The sequence below is a fragment of the Haliotis rufescens genome, unplaced genomic scaffold (genome assembly GCF_023055435.1).
Source record: "Haliotis rufescens isolate VD_foot unplaced genomic scaffold, xgHalRufe1.0.p SCAF_28, whole genome shotgun sequence".
NCBI lineage: Eukaryota > Metazoa > Mollusca > Gastropoda > Lepetellida > Haliotidae > Haliotis > Haliotis rufescens.
In genome coordinates this window covers 1,347,732-1,366,587 of record NW_025963979.1, presented here as the reverse complement: position 1 = coordinate 1,366,587, position 18,856 = coordinate 1,347,732, and the positions used below count along the sequence as shown (strand labels likewise).

The 18,856-nt window shown below is 39.1% G+C and overlaps 1 protein-coding gene across 2 annotated transcripts in view; it reads right to left on the bottom strand.

Annotated features, from left to right (window-relative positions):
• LOC124117562 (RNA polymerase I-specific transcription initiation factor RRN3-like) overlaps positions 1-18,856 on the bottom strand; it is a 331,792-nt gene that overhangs the window by 35,319 nt on the left and 277,617 nt on the right. For both annotated transcript variants that reach the window (XM_046479504.2, XM_048402649.1), the window contains one exon: positions 15,033-15,114. In XM_046479504.2, coding sequence (XP_046335460.2) covers positions 15,033-15,114 — 82 coding nt within the window. The remainder of the gene's footprint in view (positions 1-15,032; positions 15,115-18,856) is intronic.

The window sequence follows — 18,856 nt, the reverse complement described above, 5'->3', positions numbered from 1 at the left end:
TCGAGAATACTCATACCGACGTACACCGGTCTGTTGAATTTTATATTACTCTTCTGCATATGCAACGCGGCTAAGTCGTTATCGAATATCTTGCTTCTGTTAAAAGCCGGACTGGCTATAAGTTTCCTGAGTCTTTCTTCCTCATTAGATCTGACTAATTTAACATCAACACGCTTCCTTAGATTCTCCATAGTTTTACCAAATACCGAGTTATTCATAAGCTTATACAGATTCTTTTCGAAATCGCTGGTAGCTATCTTTCTTAAATCTGTGTTCAACCTTATATAGGGCTCCATCCAAGGGCTTTGATCGAACTTTAGAACTCTGTGTATTTTCTTAAGTTTCATACCTAACGATAGATACAACTGGAGATTTCTGTAGTGAACTATATATTTTGTTTTATCAATCAAATTTGGTACGAGTTTTTCTACGTTAGCTAACCTACTATTACCCATCAAGGAGCGTTGATATTCCGACATCCAATCTTTATTAACCATTAATCTTTCGGGAGCTAGCGGATAACTGTTATGATCTTTATGTAACGAACTTGGATATTCCAAGTCAACTTCTAGTATGTACCCTTTATTCGCATCATTATTATTGATATTAATAACATTGATATTATCGATATCATCGACCCATTCAAAACCACCCGTGGGTAAAGGTTGACTCATAGCCCATCCGTACAAATTGTTAGCGTCGAGATATAATATATGCGTGTCGGGTTTACTCGGATCGTATCCTTCCACTAATTTATTATTAGCCTTAGAATACCTTTTAGCTGCCATCGATATACCACCTCTTAATCCTTTCTCAATAAACAAGTGCATATCGTAATCTGTGAGTAATTTTAGTTCTACACCGGTCTTCTTCAACAATGCATCCAACGATAGTCCGGGACTGGAATAGTACCATGCCGGGTCCAAGCCATATTGTTTGAAACATGTCTTTCTAAATATCTCGAATATATCGGCGAGTAACAGTACATCAGTTTTTAAGTACAGATCGTGATAATCGCCTAAATTCTTACAACCTAATTTATCCCACACCGTCAGAGCGTGTTCATAATCGGCATCTGTTATTCTAGATTCTGTTAAGTTACTATAGAATGATTCGAGGGGTGGTAATTCAGTTTCTTCGAATCTAGACCAATCATCCATATATTCGTAAGGATATACACCTTTTCTCAGCAACAAATGACGAGTTATCTTATCGGTATATTTATTTGTTATCGCGAAGTCATCGGGATTGTTCGCATTAGCTAAATTGTCCAGGGAAGATAACAGAAACTGTATGGAGTCTATGAATCTAAGCCCATTACTTTGCTTTGTTCTAGATTTCCCATCCTTGTCCCTATAATGTATAGGTTTAGTCAACGAGAACGATATGTATTTTTCCATATTATTAGGAATGCACGTTAAACCGCTGTCGGTCTTCGAGATAGCTTGCATAATGAGATGTGAATCGTATCCCCTAAGGTTATGAAACACAACGGGGATGGGTATTGTTTGAGAATTCATTTTTAGTTTCAAGTTACACTCGTTATGAGCGGCTCCCCGATAATTACCCGTGACGTGACAATGATCTCTTACGGAATCCCCATCCAGGGGTTTATTACAAACGTGACAACTCGTTGACTTCTTATAGGCACTCCAATCATCCCTCGTCATACGCATGGGTTTCTTACACGATAATTTTTCCCTGATTATTCTCTCTTCATTTTGTAGATATTCTAGGAACTTTCCCGCTGCATCGGGACCTCTGTAAATCACGGGCGGGTTTGTTTTCCCATCATACCTTACAACTATATATCCAAACCCACAAGGAATATGTTCTTGAGTTTTGTACGTAAAACTACTATCTTGATTATTATGGTTGGTATTTTCTATGGGTTTGATAAGCGCTTCGAAGTCGGCGTAAATTACGTACGGTACTGGCATTTGATTACAATAATGTTCAAATTTTAATATATTTTTTCCTTCTTTAGGCATATCGATCCTGATAGCATTCTGTCCAACACCTCTACAGTCTTCTTTATGCGCTTCTAATAGATCTTGTCTGCTGTACCCATGTAGGCATCTTTCGCAGAAATATTTCTTTTCTTTATGTTTTGTTTGATCGTATAGCAGCCTGTTTAAACTCTTTATCCACGTATAATGATATTTACCATCTTTTTTTATCAGAAGTGAATTAATTCTGGGAATATGTTCCGGAGCGGAGCTTATCCTGTGTACAACAATTCCTTTAGAATGTCCGAAAACATTTATAGCTAAATTATTTTGCTTTTCCACCTTATCAGTTTGTGATATTGGTGTAGGTTCGTCTATACCATCGAAGTTGAGTCCATCGTTTTGGGGATAGCTAGAAGGTCTATCCGGATTTTTGTCTACGGGGAACAATGCAGATCTTATCATCATTCTTAAACAGTCATCGGATTTATTTTTTACGTTAATTATGGCTTTTTTCTTCTTATAATACGGGGGTAAATCTATATAAGATCCACCTTTGAAGGGCATATAATTCGCTATATCTAAATATAAACTATCGATTTTATCCACACCCCAACCAGAACCTCTATTAGTCCAGCGTTCTAAAGTTTCCTGTATTCTCTGAATTGATGTATCTAATGATGAGTTTATAGTATCGGATTCGGTTATAACTTCTTGATTGCTACGGAAATATGGTTCGGTATATTCGGTGATATCGTCTGTGTTACTTTTACTCAATGTCATTTTAATCGTCAGCTGGTATTTTATACTATGTAAATCATCTAATTCCTGGTTAATTTTACTCGATATGATGGGCTTAATATCGTTAACATCCATGTTGGAATTAATATCCATCTTCCAACCTCTTAGATATTTACCAACGCCGGCGGATGTGGGTACAAATATTAATTCTTGTTGTTTATTCTCAGCATCATTATCATTATCAATATCATCATCATCATTAGGTTGATTATTATCTAGTAAAGCGATCAATTCAGCTCTTCTCATTCGAGAATAACCTCTCAGCCCACTGTTTCTCGCTTGAACTTTGAGTTCTCTAACAGTCTGGGGTTTGTTGTATTCCAAACCGAGTAAATCAATCAATTCAGCTTTTCTCATATGAGAATATCCACGCAGTCCACTTTGCTTTGCCATAGCTTTTAACTCTCTGACAAAAACCATTGTGGTTGAATGGTATATGCAAAATAAGACAAATGTCTAATTGGTTGTTTTCATATATCTAAATACGTATTCTCCCCAACCTATTCCTCTCATTGATGTAATCTCTCTTCCTAGCATAAATAATCTGGTTCCTGACCCTATCAGCACCGTGTTTCTTGCATAAACAATAACGACCTTTGACCCCTATCCCGCATTCAGAACACGTATAGTTTATGTTTCCGCGCCTGATGTAATAATTGTGTATACCGCAGTAAATTTGAACACAGCGTCGGTTACAAAGAGTAGTCTTACCCATGAGTGAAAACTTGCAGTTATTCATGGTATATACATCTATCATATCATTTGTCTAAATGGAAATCACATCTACACTAGGCGAGATATTGATTATGCTATTTATAGATCGCTCTAAACTAGGTCATAGCCACAGCTGTCACTGCGTATTCATGGTATAGCTGAAAATCAATACAGCAGTCAATCCCAACATGATAAATTTAACCTCTCGGTTATTTTGTTCCTCTGACGGTGTATAAAACTGACTCAAAAACGAGGAAGTATTCGTGCATGGCATATTCGACATCCTTAAACGTTTGAATTGAATGTCCTTCCTTAATCAGTTGTTCATGAATAAAGTCTAATCTCTTCATTCTCTGCTGTGTATATTGTGACTGGGCTGCTTGGTATTGTTCTAAAGCTTCGTTATGTCGTTTACGCCCCTCTTCAACTTCTTTAGCGTTTGATTCCCTCATAGTGGAAAATAAATAATTACTCCCCGAAAAAGCTAGAGCATTAACAACAGCTCCACCGACCATCATCGCAATTGTTGCCATGTTTATATGAATATAATATATTAAAATCTTTAATAATATAAAATATTCAAATGTTTAATTACTTTATTATGTCTTCCGGGATAAGTCCTTGTTTGATGAGCATATCCTTCGTTGCCATAGCCAATCCAATATCCAGAACCATCATACCGATGTCATATCCATTAAAATCTAGCTTGGGAGGTGTGGCTTTAGTAATCATTTTAGCCATACGGGCATAGCCAATGGCCAAGCCGGTGACCACCGCTGAATGATACGTCGCGTTTACCAACATTTTACCGTCTGTAACTGGAGTAGTCATGCTTCTTATAGCATTATATGAGGACTAACCTCTAATTGAACTTGTTGTTGCGGCGGGGGTGACGTTTTCTCTTCTCTGGTCTTATAAAAGAACCATACAGCCGCTATACCAGCAACTCCTACTAGTGCCCATGTTTTAATCGTATTTGAATTATTTATTAATTTCGCTTTGTGCGCCAGCCCACCCTTTCTTCCTGCGGCTATTTTTTGGGGGTTCTTAGTAACTCTAGCTTTCTCATTCACATGTGGTGCATTCACTGGTGGTTCCTCGTTCACTTGTTGTTGTGTGTTCACCTGTTGTTCCACAATCTGTTGTTCCTCGTTCACAATCTGTTGTGGTGTCACCTGTTGTGATTGTGTCTCAATTATTATTAAGTGGGCACGTATGTTTAAATTGACAATACCTAGCCGTTATTAAAGCTGTGGTGAACGGAGCTAAGAACATTCCGAATCTATGATAAAACTCACAGCTCACTGCGCTTATAGCGTGTTCGATGAATGGGTCTTTCTCTAGAGATTCGCATAAATACAGGCGATGTTCTGCCAGGATGGGGAGAAACGTACTAGCTACGGCTGTGTATAGTTGTAATATAGAAGACCCTATCGTTTTAGTCATGGTAGCTCCCAGTCTAGACTCGTAACGCGCATACAGTTTTTTAATCTCTTCGTCGGTCATGTTATCAATTTTTTCGATGGTATAATTTTCTCCCAAATATTGAGAACATTTTCCACCGGCTACCAAAGCCGCGAGTCTTTCTCTATGTTTATCTAAAGATTTATCTAAAGATTTATCAGCATGTTGTTGTGTATGTTGATCTGCATCAGATTCTTTGAGCATTTGTTCGATGAGTTCGTCGCATTCCATAATGTAATACCTAAGGAGATATTTAAGTCTAACATAATATAATATGACATATCCAATACAACCCGTAATAATGAACTGTTGCGAAAGAATGATGATTTCGAACCACATTTTATGTCATATTAACCGCTAATGTTCAATTTATCATATTTTTTGCTATTTTTGCTATATTTTTATATTTTTGCTACATTTTTGCTATATTTGCTACATTTTGCTAAGCAATTGCATAAGCAGCTGGTTGATCGGTTTTTAATACGAGTTTACAGTGCTTCGTTGCCGCTAACACTTTTCTGACTTTATCTCGTTCGATCTTGGTATAAATGACATCATTTTCGCGTAAACATTCCTCGAATGAATCTTGGTCTTTGCAATGAAACAGCGCTACCCATTTGGTCTGCTCTCTGAGATCTTTCAGGACAGAATTGTATTTTTGAGTAAGTACCCAAACGCTATGTTGAGTATGCCGACCGGAGAATGCTAAATACGAAAGCATATCTTTCTTTTTTGTGAGTTCTTTACTCGCGCTGCAGTCGTCTATTACGAAAAGGGTCGATTTTCCTTTGTATTTCTCGTGACATACTTGGAGGCAGTCTTGTAAACGATCGCCCGGATCGACTCTGTGTACCCCGTCGTCATTCATTACCCAATCTCTCGATAAGTATGTTTTATAAACGCTTATAGTCGGGCACAGAATAATAATATGATCGAAAACGTCCCGATAATGACTTTGTAAAATATCTAGAATAAAAGCTGTTTTTCCGCAGCCCGTTTGCCCGCATATGATAGCACAGTGTGGTTCTTTAGGTAAAAGATTATGAATAGATTGCTTGCACGAATCTTCCATTCTGTATATTAAGTTGCGCATCCATAATCACGTACAAATATATGTTTAATTTACCAGCCGCTTCCTGGAGCTTCGTTATCTGTTTGGTGGCACCCTCGCTAGCATTTTCTATTCTCCTCCCACTGCCGTGTAATTGGTCATCGTCCGTTGTTTGCATGTCGAGCCATAGCGCGTACTTCGTGGTGAGGTATTCACCCATCGATACACTCCCGAGAGACAGATCTTTCACGACCGCGTTAACTTCCGGAGAACATTTTATAGAAGGAAATTTTTTAATCTCATCCCACTGGTGATACGCTAGCATTCCTTGGCTATATAGTTGATTAGGAACGCCTTCGATGGTCAATTCTACTTTTGTAATCTTGGGATTGTAGAACTTCTCGGTATTTCTTTAAACGCATCGGAGGGGTCCTCGAACAACATTAAAATACCCTTCAACGACCTCGTGGGGACGTTTAGATTGATATTCCACATCGTATCTTTTCTCTCCCTCGTGATCTTTCGATGTCGCAGCACGCGATCGTACAAAATGGCTAAACTTCCCGTATACTGGTTACGAATTTGTCTGGCTAATTCGGGATCCGTTATCATATCGTACTCCAGCGAGATATTGTCAATGGAATAGCTAGCACCTTCACCACCGGTTCTGATTACTCTGTCGTAGTCATTAAAAGTGAGTTCGTATTCTAACCTATCGCCTAGGGATGCTTGATGAAAGGGCATGTGGGAATCTAGTAATTCAAAGTCTAGGGGAATATAAAATCGGTTACCTAATGCGTCGGCAACGGCCTTATCTTTTTCATTGGTACCAACACCATTTTCAGCACCCACGCGCAGTCTCAATGTGTTCTTATTACAAATACCTTGGTACTGTAAGTTTTCCCGCTCTTTATCCGTTCTCCAGAGATCCATGTAACAATAGTATACATCGCTATCGTCGATACTCAAAACCTCATTACCGCTAATTTTAATCGCGATTTTCTTAACGATAGCACGACCTATGTCCTGAACGGGCTCCCTGTTAACGTCTGTAGAAGTCAAACTCATCGTAAATGCTAGTCGGACAGTTCCCGGAACTAACACATCGTGTGCGCCGAGATTAGGAAAGCGAACCAGAAGCGTTTGATTCTGATCTATGGTACTAGGGTTATTAGTTATAGTTACAGACTGACGAATTGCTTTGACCCCTAATGGATCTCGAAGTCTACGTTGTGGGTTTAACTTGTGTCCGTATTGCGAAGACATTGTTTATATTGAAATTATGTACCCTATGTTTAATATAAAAATGACTAATTTTGAACATGATGACTTTGATCTAAGTACCTTTGATGACTTTGATAATCCAATCGAAGAGGGTACTGATGAAACCAGGTTTAGTAGTCTTAACGATGAACTTTTACAATCGTCGGTCAATGATTATTACGATGCATTAAAAGATGATACCCCAATAGGTCGTGACTATTCAAAGTTTGAGATAGATAGTAAAGGAATATTGCGACTGCGTGGCGCTCCGGATATTGATCTTATGCATTCTCGTACTCGTAAGCCCCTAGCCTTGTCTACGATAGCTGCTAAACACGGCATCAGCACTGTTCGTGATAAATTAGGTTTTGTGGACTACCGACGACTTTCCGCGAAGACTACTAAGGTTCTTAGGAGTGTGATTACTGAACTCAGTAACACAGATAATTTGGAAGAAGCCTCTAACGTGGCCTCGAACGGACTCGGAGAAATCTTAGATACCTATTACGATAATTCCACATTACAGGTACCATCCTTGGAGTTTAGTATTAGGGATTTACGAGGTCTTGACAAGGCAATGCAAACAATGCGGGGAGAACTGATAAATAATACAGCCAAGCTATCCGAACTCGACAAGCATATAGCTTATGAGAAAACAAAACTTGAACAGGCGGGCGATGAATTCAGTAGACGCCGCGTAGCGGAAAGATTGCGTAACTTAGAATACGAAAGATCGGCCCGCCTCGAGGCTGCTTCCAGCAATAGAAAGGCACTTCGTTCGCAAATCAGTCGTATTCGAGAAACTATCGATCAAGTCCTCAACGATGACACTACACTGGCCGATAAAATTAAAACATTGTTCAGAGAACAGGGAATAACAATTGCCAGTATTTTAACCGCGTTGGGATTTATTATATCGACTTTGACTCTCTCGTTAACAGGTGGTAGTACAGGTGGTGGCGGATCACCTCCTAGTGATGGTATAAAAGAGTGGATAAAAAAGCATTTAAAAGCATTAGGTTCAGCACTGGGAAAGCTCGCTGAAAAAGCCGCGGCCGCACTTCCCGGTATAATAGGGAGTGTTGTTTCCTGGCTATTGAATTTATTAGCTAAGACCACCACTTGGCTTAGTCAAAACTTGTGGGGGCTGATCGTAGCAATTGCAGGGCTGTTGTACGTATTCGCTAAGAACTATTTATCCACCAAATCAGTTCGTTAACCAAATCATGAGTAAACCAACCGAGACTCCACACACTACAAGCGCTGTTTTTTCATTGATATGTTGTTGATTTTTAGCCTCAATATGCGGTGGCACTTGTGCATTAGTTGACGGTTGTGCATTAAAAGATGTTTTTGCGATAGTTGGTGTTTGCGGCTTGACCATTCCCTTTTCGCCGTGATCGTTTGCGTTATTAATTCGACGTTAATATCTGAATTTATACCTGGTTTTTGTTGATCGGTAGCGATAACAATTTTATTATTATAGCCTATCACTTGACCGATCTTCAGGTCCATATTACTCGGAGACATGTATAGTCCCGGCGCATAAACGTAGTCCACTTTGGATTGAGCGTACTGTAATGCATCTTGAAAACGCTTTATAGACGATGGTATGTCAACTGGTGAATTAATGGCGTCCTCCACGTTTGCGACAAACTGTTTTTGCGCATCGAGCGCCGTCCCAGTACCGATAATGGATGTTCGTGTTTGCGATTGTGCACCGAGAATTGCCCATACATAAGTTCTTATCGATTCATTAACTCTTACAACTCCTGGGTTAGTAAAATTATTTTCTGTTTTATCATTAAGAAATTCATTCCAAGCGTCTCCAGGTGGTTGCTCAACCTTTTGGATGGTGAAAGCAACACCACCCTTAAAGTTCATACGATCATCTCTCCACTCGTTACTTGAGAGAGCAAAGCTCGGAAGGAGCCGACCCCTTTTCAGTAAATCATCGCTGACTTCTTTAACAGAGTGTGCACCAGCGTACGGAATACCTAGACCATGGTTTGCTCCTTTAATACGCCAATCTTTACTCGTAGAAACATTAAATTCATTACAAATACGTTCATACGCCCCCCTATTATACGGATTATTTGATGCATTCCACGCTCGATCCTGCGGTAATGGAGCATTAATTTCTTTAAGTATACGTCTAATCTGATAATACACGTGAAATAATAAAACAGACTTATTTAGCATATATCCTGGGGCATTGACAGATACGCCACATCCCGTTGTGGCACACCATACGGCAAAGTTTAACTGATTCTGCCAAAATTGCATCGGATTGTGAAACCAATCGTGCACCATTTTATCGTTAGTTGCCGTGACCCTGTACTTTTCAAAGATATCGGGGAATTTAACGAAAAATTCAGCACCAGAGGCAGTTACTATAATCGATTGATTAGTAATGTATCTCGATTTCATATTTAAGTTATGATATAGTATCATTGTATATTTAATATGTATGTTACACTCCCTGGAATAACAAATGGTCAGTCTATTCAACTGCTTCATACTATCGATAACTCGGATGGACAACTCGAAGTAGCTCTATGCGATGTAACGTATTACCCACTGTGGACCAATATAAATGCTATAAAAAGAAATAATGAGATGATTATACCAGGTGAAAGCAATAGTATTGAAAGAGTCATTATTATACCTGATGGGTATCACAGCGTATGCTCACTCAATGATGAATTTTTTAAGCCTAATGGAATGAGTATCACACAAAATGAGTCGAATGGGGCGCTGATTTTAAACGCTGGAGTAACAAGTATACTTATTGGTGAGAACTTAGCAATTACACTTGGATTTGGACAGCCAGTAAAAAATATTAGCACCCCACGAATCAGTGATTGTATATGCATTACCCGATTTAGTTCCCTATAAAGAGTTGTGTATCCATCTTGATCAGATCAGTACGACGGATAATATTCAACAAGAAAGTCCTTTAACTCTACTCAGATGTGTTCCAGTGAAAAATGAAAAATATAATAGCGGTAGAACGGAATCTTTCTCAACATTACAATATAAAAAATTAAAGCGTGGTATTATTTCAGACCTCAAAATTTCTGTATTAGATGTAAAACATCAACCTGTACATATAGGATACTTAAGTGTAACACTCCATATTATAAATAATGGTTGATTCCATATTTAAGTTATGATATAGTATCATTGTATATTTGATATGTATGTTACACTCCTGGGAATAACAAATGGTCAGTCTATTGAACTGCTTCGTACTATCGATAACTCGGATGGTCAACTCAAAGTCGCCCTATGCGATGTAACGTATTACCCGAGGTGGACCAATATAAATGCTATAAAAAATAATAATAGGATAATTACATTAACTTCATATGGTACTAGCAAATCCATTACTATACCTGATGGGTATTACAGCGTAAGCTCACTCAATGATGAAATTTTTAAGCCTAATGGAATTAGTCTCACACAAAATGAGGCGACTGGGACAGTGAAATTAGACACTGGAAATCCAAATATAATTGTATTGGACCAATCAGGTAGAGAGGAATTTAGTCGCTTTATTGGCACACATCCTGATGTTAAATTACCCGATTTAGTTCCCTATAAAGAGTTGTTCATCCATCTTGATCAAATAAGCACGACGGATAATATTCAACTAGAAAGTCCTTCAACTCTGCTCAGAAGTGTTCCAGTGAAAAATGAAAAATACAATAGCGGCAGAACGGAATCTTTCTCGTCATTACAATATAAAAAATTGAAGCGTGGTATTATTTCAGACCTCAAAATTTCTATATTAGATGTAAAACACCAACCTGTACATATAGGATACTTAAGTGTAACACTCCATATTAAAAATAATGGTTGATGCATCAGGCCCTGGAACACTAAGACAATGTAATACAATTGCGCTTTCCGATCTCGGAGACACAGAAGGATTTGATAAACCCGGTTACAATGGTAAGTTATACGCTTTACACTAACACAATAATGTATACAAGCGGAAAGAAGTCACATTCATGGGTAATCTAGGAGATTTAAGCGATGTCGACGTTAGTAGACTAATTAAAAACACTTCGTATAATATTACTCGCAACGACGATAATAAATGGGCTATGATCGAAGCAAACATCGAGTGACTACTTAATATCGTCATTACCCCACCTTATGTGATGATGGGTAAGGGACATAATTTAACTAAGATAATAAATAGTGGCATCGTACTCGCGGCTTATATCCCATCAAAACGAAAAAGTGTGTTAGTTACCCCCCTGCCAGAAAACCCAGGTCATATGTTATATAGTCGTCCGGCCTTAAAAAATGTTACTTTAAATTTGGTTACTGAATTCGATGATATTAAAGTTAACTTGAGTGCAATACCTAATATTTCTACGCTTATTATTGAAGTCTTGTTCGGAGATGCACCGGTAGATGCCTTCGAAATATTACCAGGTCTATCGATTAAATGGCTCAAGAAACACGAGCGTCAACGTTGCAGTATTATTCATATCGGAGCATCGCCCGTTGCAACCCTCGAGGGGGTCCAAATTTTTAAAAGTGACAGCATTTCTCTTTCTAAGATATTCTTGCCGTATAATATACATTTGATAAGGTTGATGTATAGTCTCAAAACATTTAAGCAAGACCAATTAAAGACTATTATATGATCGTAATATACACTATGAGTTTATATCCGGCGCTCGGTGAAGCATTTGAAAAGATGGAAACTGTTGATGGATTTCGATTACATCAAATAAGCGACATAAAACATCGAATAGAGAAGGATAGGGAGTTGAGACTTGGATTGTATAAAAAGTATCGCAGAGCCGTGAATGCTCTGGACGGAGTTGACACCGCTCTTGTAGTATCTGGCATGGGACTCGGTGTAGCGGGTATCGGTTTACTATCAACTATAATCGCCGCGCCTATCGTGCTCGGCATGGAAATAACCGCTGGAGTCTCGGGACTGGCAGGAATAGCGATAAAATTCATTTCTCGTAGGTTACAAAAGAAAGCATTAAAACACGATAGTATTCGGATACTTGCCGAAGCAAAGTTGAACAGCATTGAGGATCATATTTCGACAGCAATGGCCGATTGTAAGATATCCGAGGATGAGTTTCGTTTAGTGCTGTGGGAACTCACCAAATACAATGAAATGAAGAAGGAGATTCGATCAAAATCTCGTAAGACCAGTGGTATTAGCGAAGACGAGAAAAAAAAGTTCATAGAACAGGGGAGGCAACAAGCGCGTCAATTATTCCGTGCCAAAACCAAAGAACTGGTTGGAGATTAAAAATAAATTGCTTACTATCGTTTGATCACATTTAGACAAATGCTTACATAAATATATATAATAATGGAGAAAGCTATTAAATGGAGAGAATTACCACAAGGTTTTTATTATATCAGTGATGTCAAACCAACCAAATACGGTTATCAATTGTTTCTTATCAATTTACAAGAAGAGTGTAGTTATATAGTCTGGTCTCCTAGTAAAATGAACGAAGAACTTAATAAAAATGTTGAATATCGCTTTATCGATAAAAATAATGAAGAATATTTTTATTACCATTTAGACTCATCTAAAGCAATGATTGGCTCCAGGTGGTGGTGAGCTGGAGTCAATTTAACTTAATCTCATGACTATCATTGAATCGCATAATCATTTTGGCATAAAAAATGCCACCTGTAGTAGCAGTATAGGTATATGAATCCTGCTCCAGTGGAAGTGAGCTAGAACCCCTATTACCTATAAAAATTTATATCATTGGCTCCAGGTGGTGGTGAGCTGGAGTCAATTTTAGTTAATCTTATGACTATTGTTAAATCGCATGATCATTTTGGCATAAAAAATTCCTCCTGTAGTAGCAGTATAGGTATATGAATCCTGCTCCAGTGAAAGTGAGCCAGAACCCCCATTACTTATACTACTTGGAGTGCTTGCTTGATTTTATTTATTAGCAGTATAATGTATCTTGTATATATTTAGAGTTCTTGATGAACTCACAGTTCAGTGAGTCATTATTATCTGTATAAGGAAGTACCAAAACGGATGTATGATGTATTGTATGGATACGTGTGATGTATTGTACGGATACGTGTGATGCATTGTACGGATAGGTGTGATGTATTGTACGGATAGATGTGATGCATTGTACGGATAGGTGTGATGTATTGTACGGATACGTGTGATGCATTGTACGGATAGGTGTGATGCATTGTACGGATACGTGTGATGTATTGTACGGATAGGTGTGATGTATTGTACGGATAGATGTGATGCATTGTACGGATACGTGTGATGTATTGTACGGATAGGTGTGATGCATTGTACGGATAGGTGTGATGCATTGTACGGATAGGTGTGATGTATTGTACGGATAGGTGTGATGTATTGTACGGATACGTGTGATGCATTGTACGGATAGGTGTGATGCATTGTACGGATAGGTGTGATGTATTGTATGGATAGGTGTGATGTATTGTATGGATAGGTGTGATGCATTGTACGGATAGGTGTGATGTATTGTATGGATATGTGTGATGTATTGTACAGATAGGTGTGATGTATTGTATGGATAGGTGTGATGTATTGTATGGATATGTGTGATGTATTGTACAGATAGGTGTGATGCATTGTACGGATATGTGTGATGTATTGTAGGGATACGTGTGATGTATTGTACGGATAGGTGTGATGTATTGTATGGATAGGTGTGATGCATTGTACGGATAGGTGTGATGTATTGTATGGATAGGTGTGACGTATTATACAGATAGGTGTGACGTATTGTACAGATAGGTGTGATGTATTGTATGGATAGGTGTGATGTATTGTATGGATAGGTGTGATGTATTGTATGGATAGGTGTGATGTATTGTATGGATAGGTGTGATGCATTGTACGGATATGTGTGATGTATTGTACAGATAGGTGTGATGTATTGTACAGATAGGAGTGATGTATTGTATGGATAGGTGTGATGTATTGTATGGATATGTGTGATGTATTGTACTGATAGGTGTGATGTATTGTATGGATAGGTGTGATGTATTGTATGGATAGGTGTGATGTATTGTATGGATATGTGTGATGTATTGTACTGATAGGTGTGATGTATTGTATGGATAGGTGTGATGTATTGTATGGATAGGTGTGACGTATTATACAGATAGGTGTGATGTATTGTACAGATAGGTGTGATGTATTCTATGGATAGGTGTGATGTATTCTATGGATAGGTGTGATGTATTGTATGGATATGTGTGATGCATTGTACGGATAGGTGTGATGTATTGTAAAAATATGTGCAGTACTAGATAATGTACAGAAGTGATATTTATTTATGAAAATGATATCTACATTTTATAAATTCAAAGAATACCTGTAACAGATTGTATTTATTTATTAGATTCTATGTTATATTTGTTTATGTTGTAATTTCATTGTTTTAGGCTGACTACATAACTAAATACATAAATAAATGTCATCAGCCTCACCCCCACAGCATTTTCGTGATTAATTGGGCTAGTATATTGGCTACTATACTATTGGCCAACACAAGCACGATTACACAAAAACTCCACATAATTGGATAAAATTATTTATAAACAAAACATTTATGTTCCCAGAACATTTTGTGAAACCTTTTTGTGAATGACCTTGTAGTGTGGTGGATAGCTGACAAAAGATCTTTTTCAACAATAACCGTAAATTGCAATATCGTGTATGATGCTCATCATGTCTTGTATAACAGACAAATGGACTACAAGCTGGTGCCTATATTTACCTGCAAATGTTGCTTGGTGTGAGGAGTGGACACAGCACCACAAGTGTATTCCCTGTACAGAGGCCTGACCAGTTCTCCTGACCTGCAACAGGCAAATAACTAAACTATGCATGTAATAGCACAATAATATAGTGAAATTTGTCAAAACAAGACAAGATTACTGTCTAACGTACAAATTTAGTTGTCCTACCTCCTAAGTTTATTGATCATCAAATATATTTCTATAAAATGTTCTCCATTGTAAATTTTCTTTTCAAATTTGTTAGAGAAAAATAATCCAATTAATCTCATACTTTGTTCTCCTTAATCTGGATTAGATTCCATAACCTGTATGTCCCAAACAATTTTTTTAAAATATTAACCACTCCAAATCTTGCATCCCTCTCTAATTGTATTACAAAAAAAATTGAAATTACGCTGATCTGGTAACAACAAACCTCAACTCAAATCAAACAATAGTTATCATTGTTAATAATACTAAGAATACAACCTCTGTTACATCATAGCCATAAATCCTGTACTGTATAACTAAATCTTCAGATTTTAAACAGAAGTCCTCTTCACTGTCAACTACACATAACTAGTTGTACCCCTAGTAGCACGTGTAGCTTTTCCGTTCTTCTGTGCAAAAAAGGCAGGAAATACATCACTTCTTTCAAAAACATCTAAGCACTGGAGGCAGATGAATTGGGGAAGTGTGTGGGAGTACTTCCTGATGTAATAGAGGTAGTATTCTCAGAATTATTAACAATGATAACTATTGTTTCATAATTCCTGCGAATCCTATTACATCATAGCCAGAATATACCAGAGGGTTAAGGCGGGATCTGCCTCCAGTAACTCCCTGTGTAGTTGACAGCAATCCAATACTCTTGTATGAGTTCTTGTATATTACTGGATTCAAACCCTTTCAAGAGGTAATTACTCTAGAATCTCTCTTAGAGGACTTGAAACCGGGTATTATGATTATATCAATCAATATGCGATACCTTCACCTGAAGTACCTTAGTATTTGCTGATAATCATGAAAGGATGTCTTTAGTTTTATTCTTACTCATCATTTGTCTCAGATTATGAGAGTAACGTCACTAGGCTCGACCTAGTGTCACTTCCAACGTCTAGGACCTTGTCTAGGAGAGACCATGGTGGGAACGCATATGCAAACATTCCTGTCCATTCCATGGATAGTGCATCTATCTGAAGAGCTCTCGGATCTTGAACCAGGCTGACGTAAACTGGAAGTTGATGGTTGAGACAGGTCATGAAGAGGTCCAGATGCGGGGTGTCCCAAACCCACTCTGTGAGTAAAATCCTACCTCTCCAAGACATGCTCTCTGCTAATATGTTCAGTTTGCCTGGAATATGTCTTGCTTCCATCCAGCAGCTGAATGAGTTGGCCAAGGCAAATAGCTGATTAGTTTCCATCATCAGCGAATGGGACTTGGTTCCGCCTTGCTTCTGAATGTAGGCCACCACTGTTGTGTTGTCTGTGGCAATCAGGACGGATGATTTGATTTGATGATCTTTCCAAGTCTTGAGAGCACAATAGATTGCTTTCATCTCTCTGCAATTTAGGTGTAGAGCTGTTTCCGTCTCGCTCCATAAACCCTGAACTTGGATGTCATCTATGTGAGCTCCCCAACCTGAATCCGATGCTTCTGGTGTTTGGGAGCTGGTAGAGTGAGAGGAATCCCCAACATGACAGGATCTTGTTGAGTCCACCAGATTAGATCTTGACGTAGGTGGAGAGGTATGAGTACCTGTGTATCCAGGATCTGAGATCGTAGGGAACTGATCAAGTTCTGCAGTGGGCGTAATTGTAATCGGCCTCTGTGAGTTATATCTTTTAGAGAGGACAGTGTTCCCATGAGAAACATCCACCATCTGATCGATCTGGTAGGTTGGTCTCGGGCTGAGTTGATCATGTCGATGGACTTGTTGAACTGGTCCTCTGGGGGGCAAAGATATCCCGTGCGTAGAAGAAATCTGGCCCCGATGTAGACTATGTCTTGTACCGACAAATCTCTGACTTGGTCGGATGGATGAGGAACCTGAGGTAAGACATGAGTTGGGTGAGGAATGTCACAGGAGTGTTCCTGATTGGCAGCCAGGAAATCGTCTAGATAGCCATAAAGTCATACCATCTGTAAATGAGCGAAGTCGATGACTGGAGCCGTTGTTCTGGTGAATAGCCAAGAGGATATTGATATGCCGAATTTGTAATGACGGTCGTTTACTGCGAAACAGAGGTACCTTCATGACATGCGGTGGATTGGCACATGGAGATATGCATCCTGAAGGTCGAGGCTGATGACCCAATTTCCTGTTCTGTGGGATGAACATGGTTTCTTAATTGATTCAATCTGACATCTTGGAGGCGGGACCAAGTTCTTCTTGTTCTTGTTGAGAGTTTTGAGATCGATGATCATTCTTATCTCTGTAGAGTTCTACTTTTATGCTAAGAACCCCAGATTTTCGTTGGTATTCAGCAATCTCCGTATGGCCCGTTTGGTGAGAAGGGTCTTGATTTCAAGGTTGGCTGCATCCAGTTTGGCATCTTTCAGGTGAAACCTGTGTCCCACCAGGCGGGATGCAAGTCGAGGGTGCTTGTGAAAATGTAGCTTGTACCCGTGATTGAGAACGTCTAAAATCCAGCAGTTGGTCGTAATGTGCGTCCAAATTTTGACGAATGACAAAAGACGCCCTCCCACTGGACCCTGAGATGGCGTTATGTTGTATGGCGGAAGTCGTATATCGTAATCCGTAGACAAAGCCAGTTCGATAGGATCTGCGACGCTCGGAGAGGGGAGAAAAAAAGTCATCTTCTGTCCCCGCGACCTCCGGACTTGAAATCTCTATGGCCAGATCCGAGGCGTTTGGAGTCTGAGTAACGAAAAGATTCTGACGATGGCTTGTCGTTACGCTGGGATGCCTGGTAGGATTCCTTTCTTGACAGGATGTACTTCTTTCACGGTGGTTCGTGGAAAGAGGAATCCCTGGCCGGTTCCCAAGCTTGTTTAGGTGGGAACTGTGATCCGAAGTAGGCGTTGAGAGAAATCGATGTGACGAAGGAGAGTGTTTGATTCCTTGTTGGCTTGAAGGTCTGAGATATAGGTTTCGAAGACGATGCCACAAGTGTGTAGGAACTTGACAAAGGGTTTTGTGGGGCGAGTAAATAGCCATGGGGCCAAGTGTGGAGGAGTCTCTAGGTATAGTTTGTTGAAGGTTTTCATGTTGAAGAAGAAATGTAGTTAAGGAAAGTCTTTCTTGGGAACCAGAAAAATTGGAGTAGAGAACCCTGGTGTCACTGGTCAAGTGGCAACATTCTATTGCTTTCTTTACAAGTAACATGCATATGTCGTCTATGAGAACTGGAAGATGTTTGGCTGGATAGAATGTTGAGATGATTTGGAAGTGTCACTGCAAGAGGTAGAGGATAACCTGTTTGTAGGAGACGAGACAAATGTGTCTGGGATGGTTCAGTTTAAAGTAAATGATCACGAAGACGGCGAAAGGATCCAAATGCTTTGTCTAAATTGGTGGTCATATCCTGCAGGACTGGTCTGGCAGGAAGTGTGAAGTTCGGTGACGAGGCTGAAGGTGCAACAAATGATAAGGTGTCCTCCGTTGAAGTGCTTTTGACAGTTGTAATTTATCTGCTATCCAGGTAAGTACAGTGATCAGATCTGCTATGTCGAAGATCCCGGATGACGAAGCTGGGGAGGTATTGTGGTCTGATGACTGTTGCTGGTGGTTGTTTCACTGAAAGGTAGTGGCTGTCGATGAAGATTGAGGTACCGTAGTTGGTACAGCGGTTGTCGGTT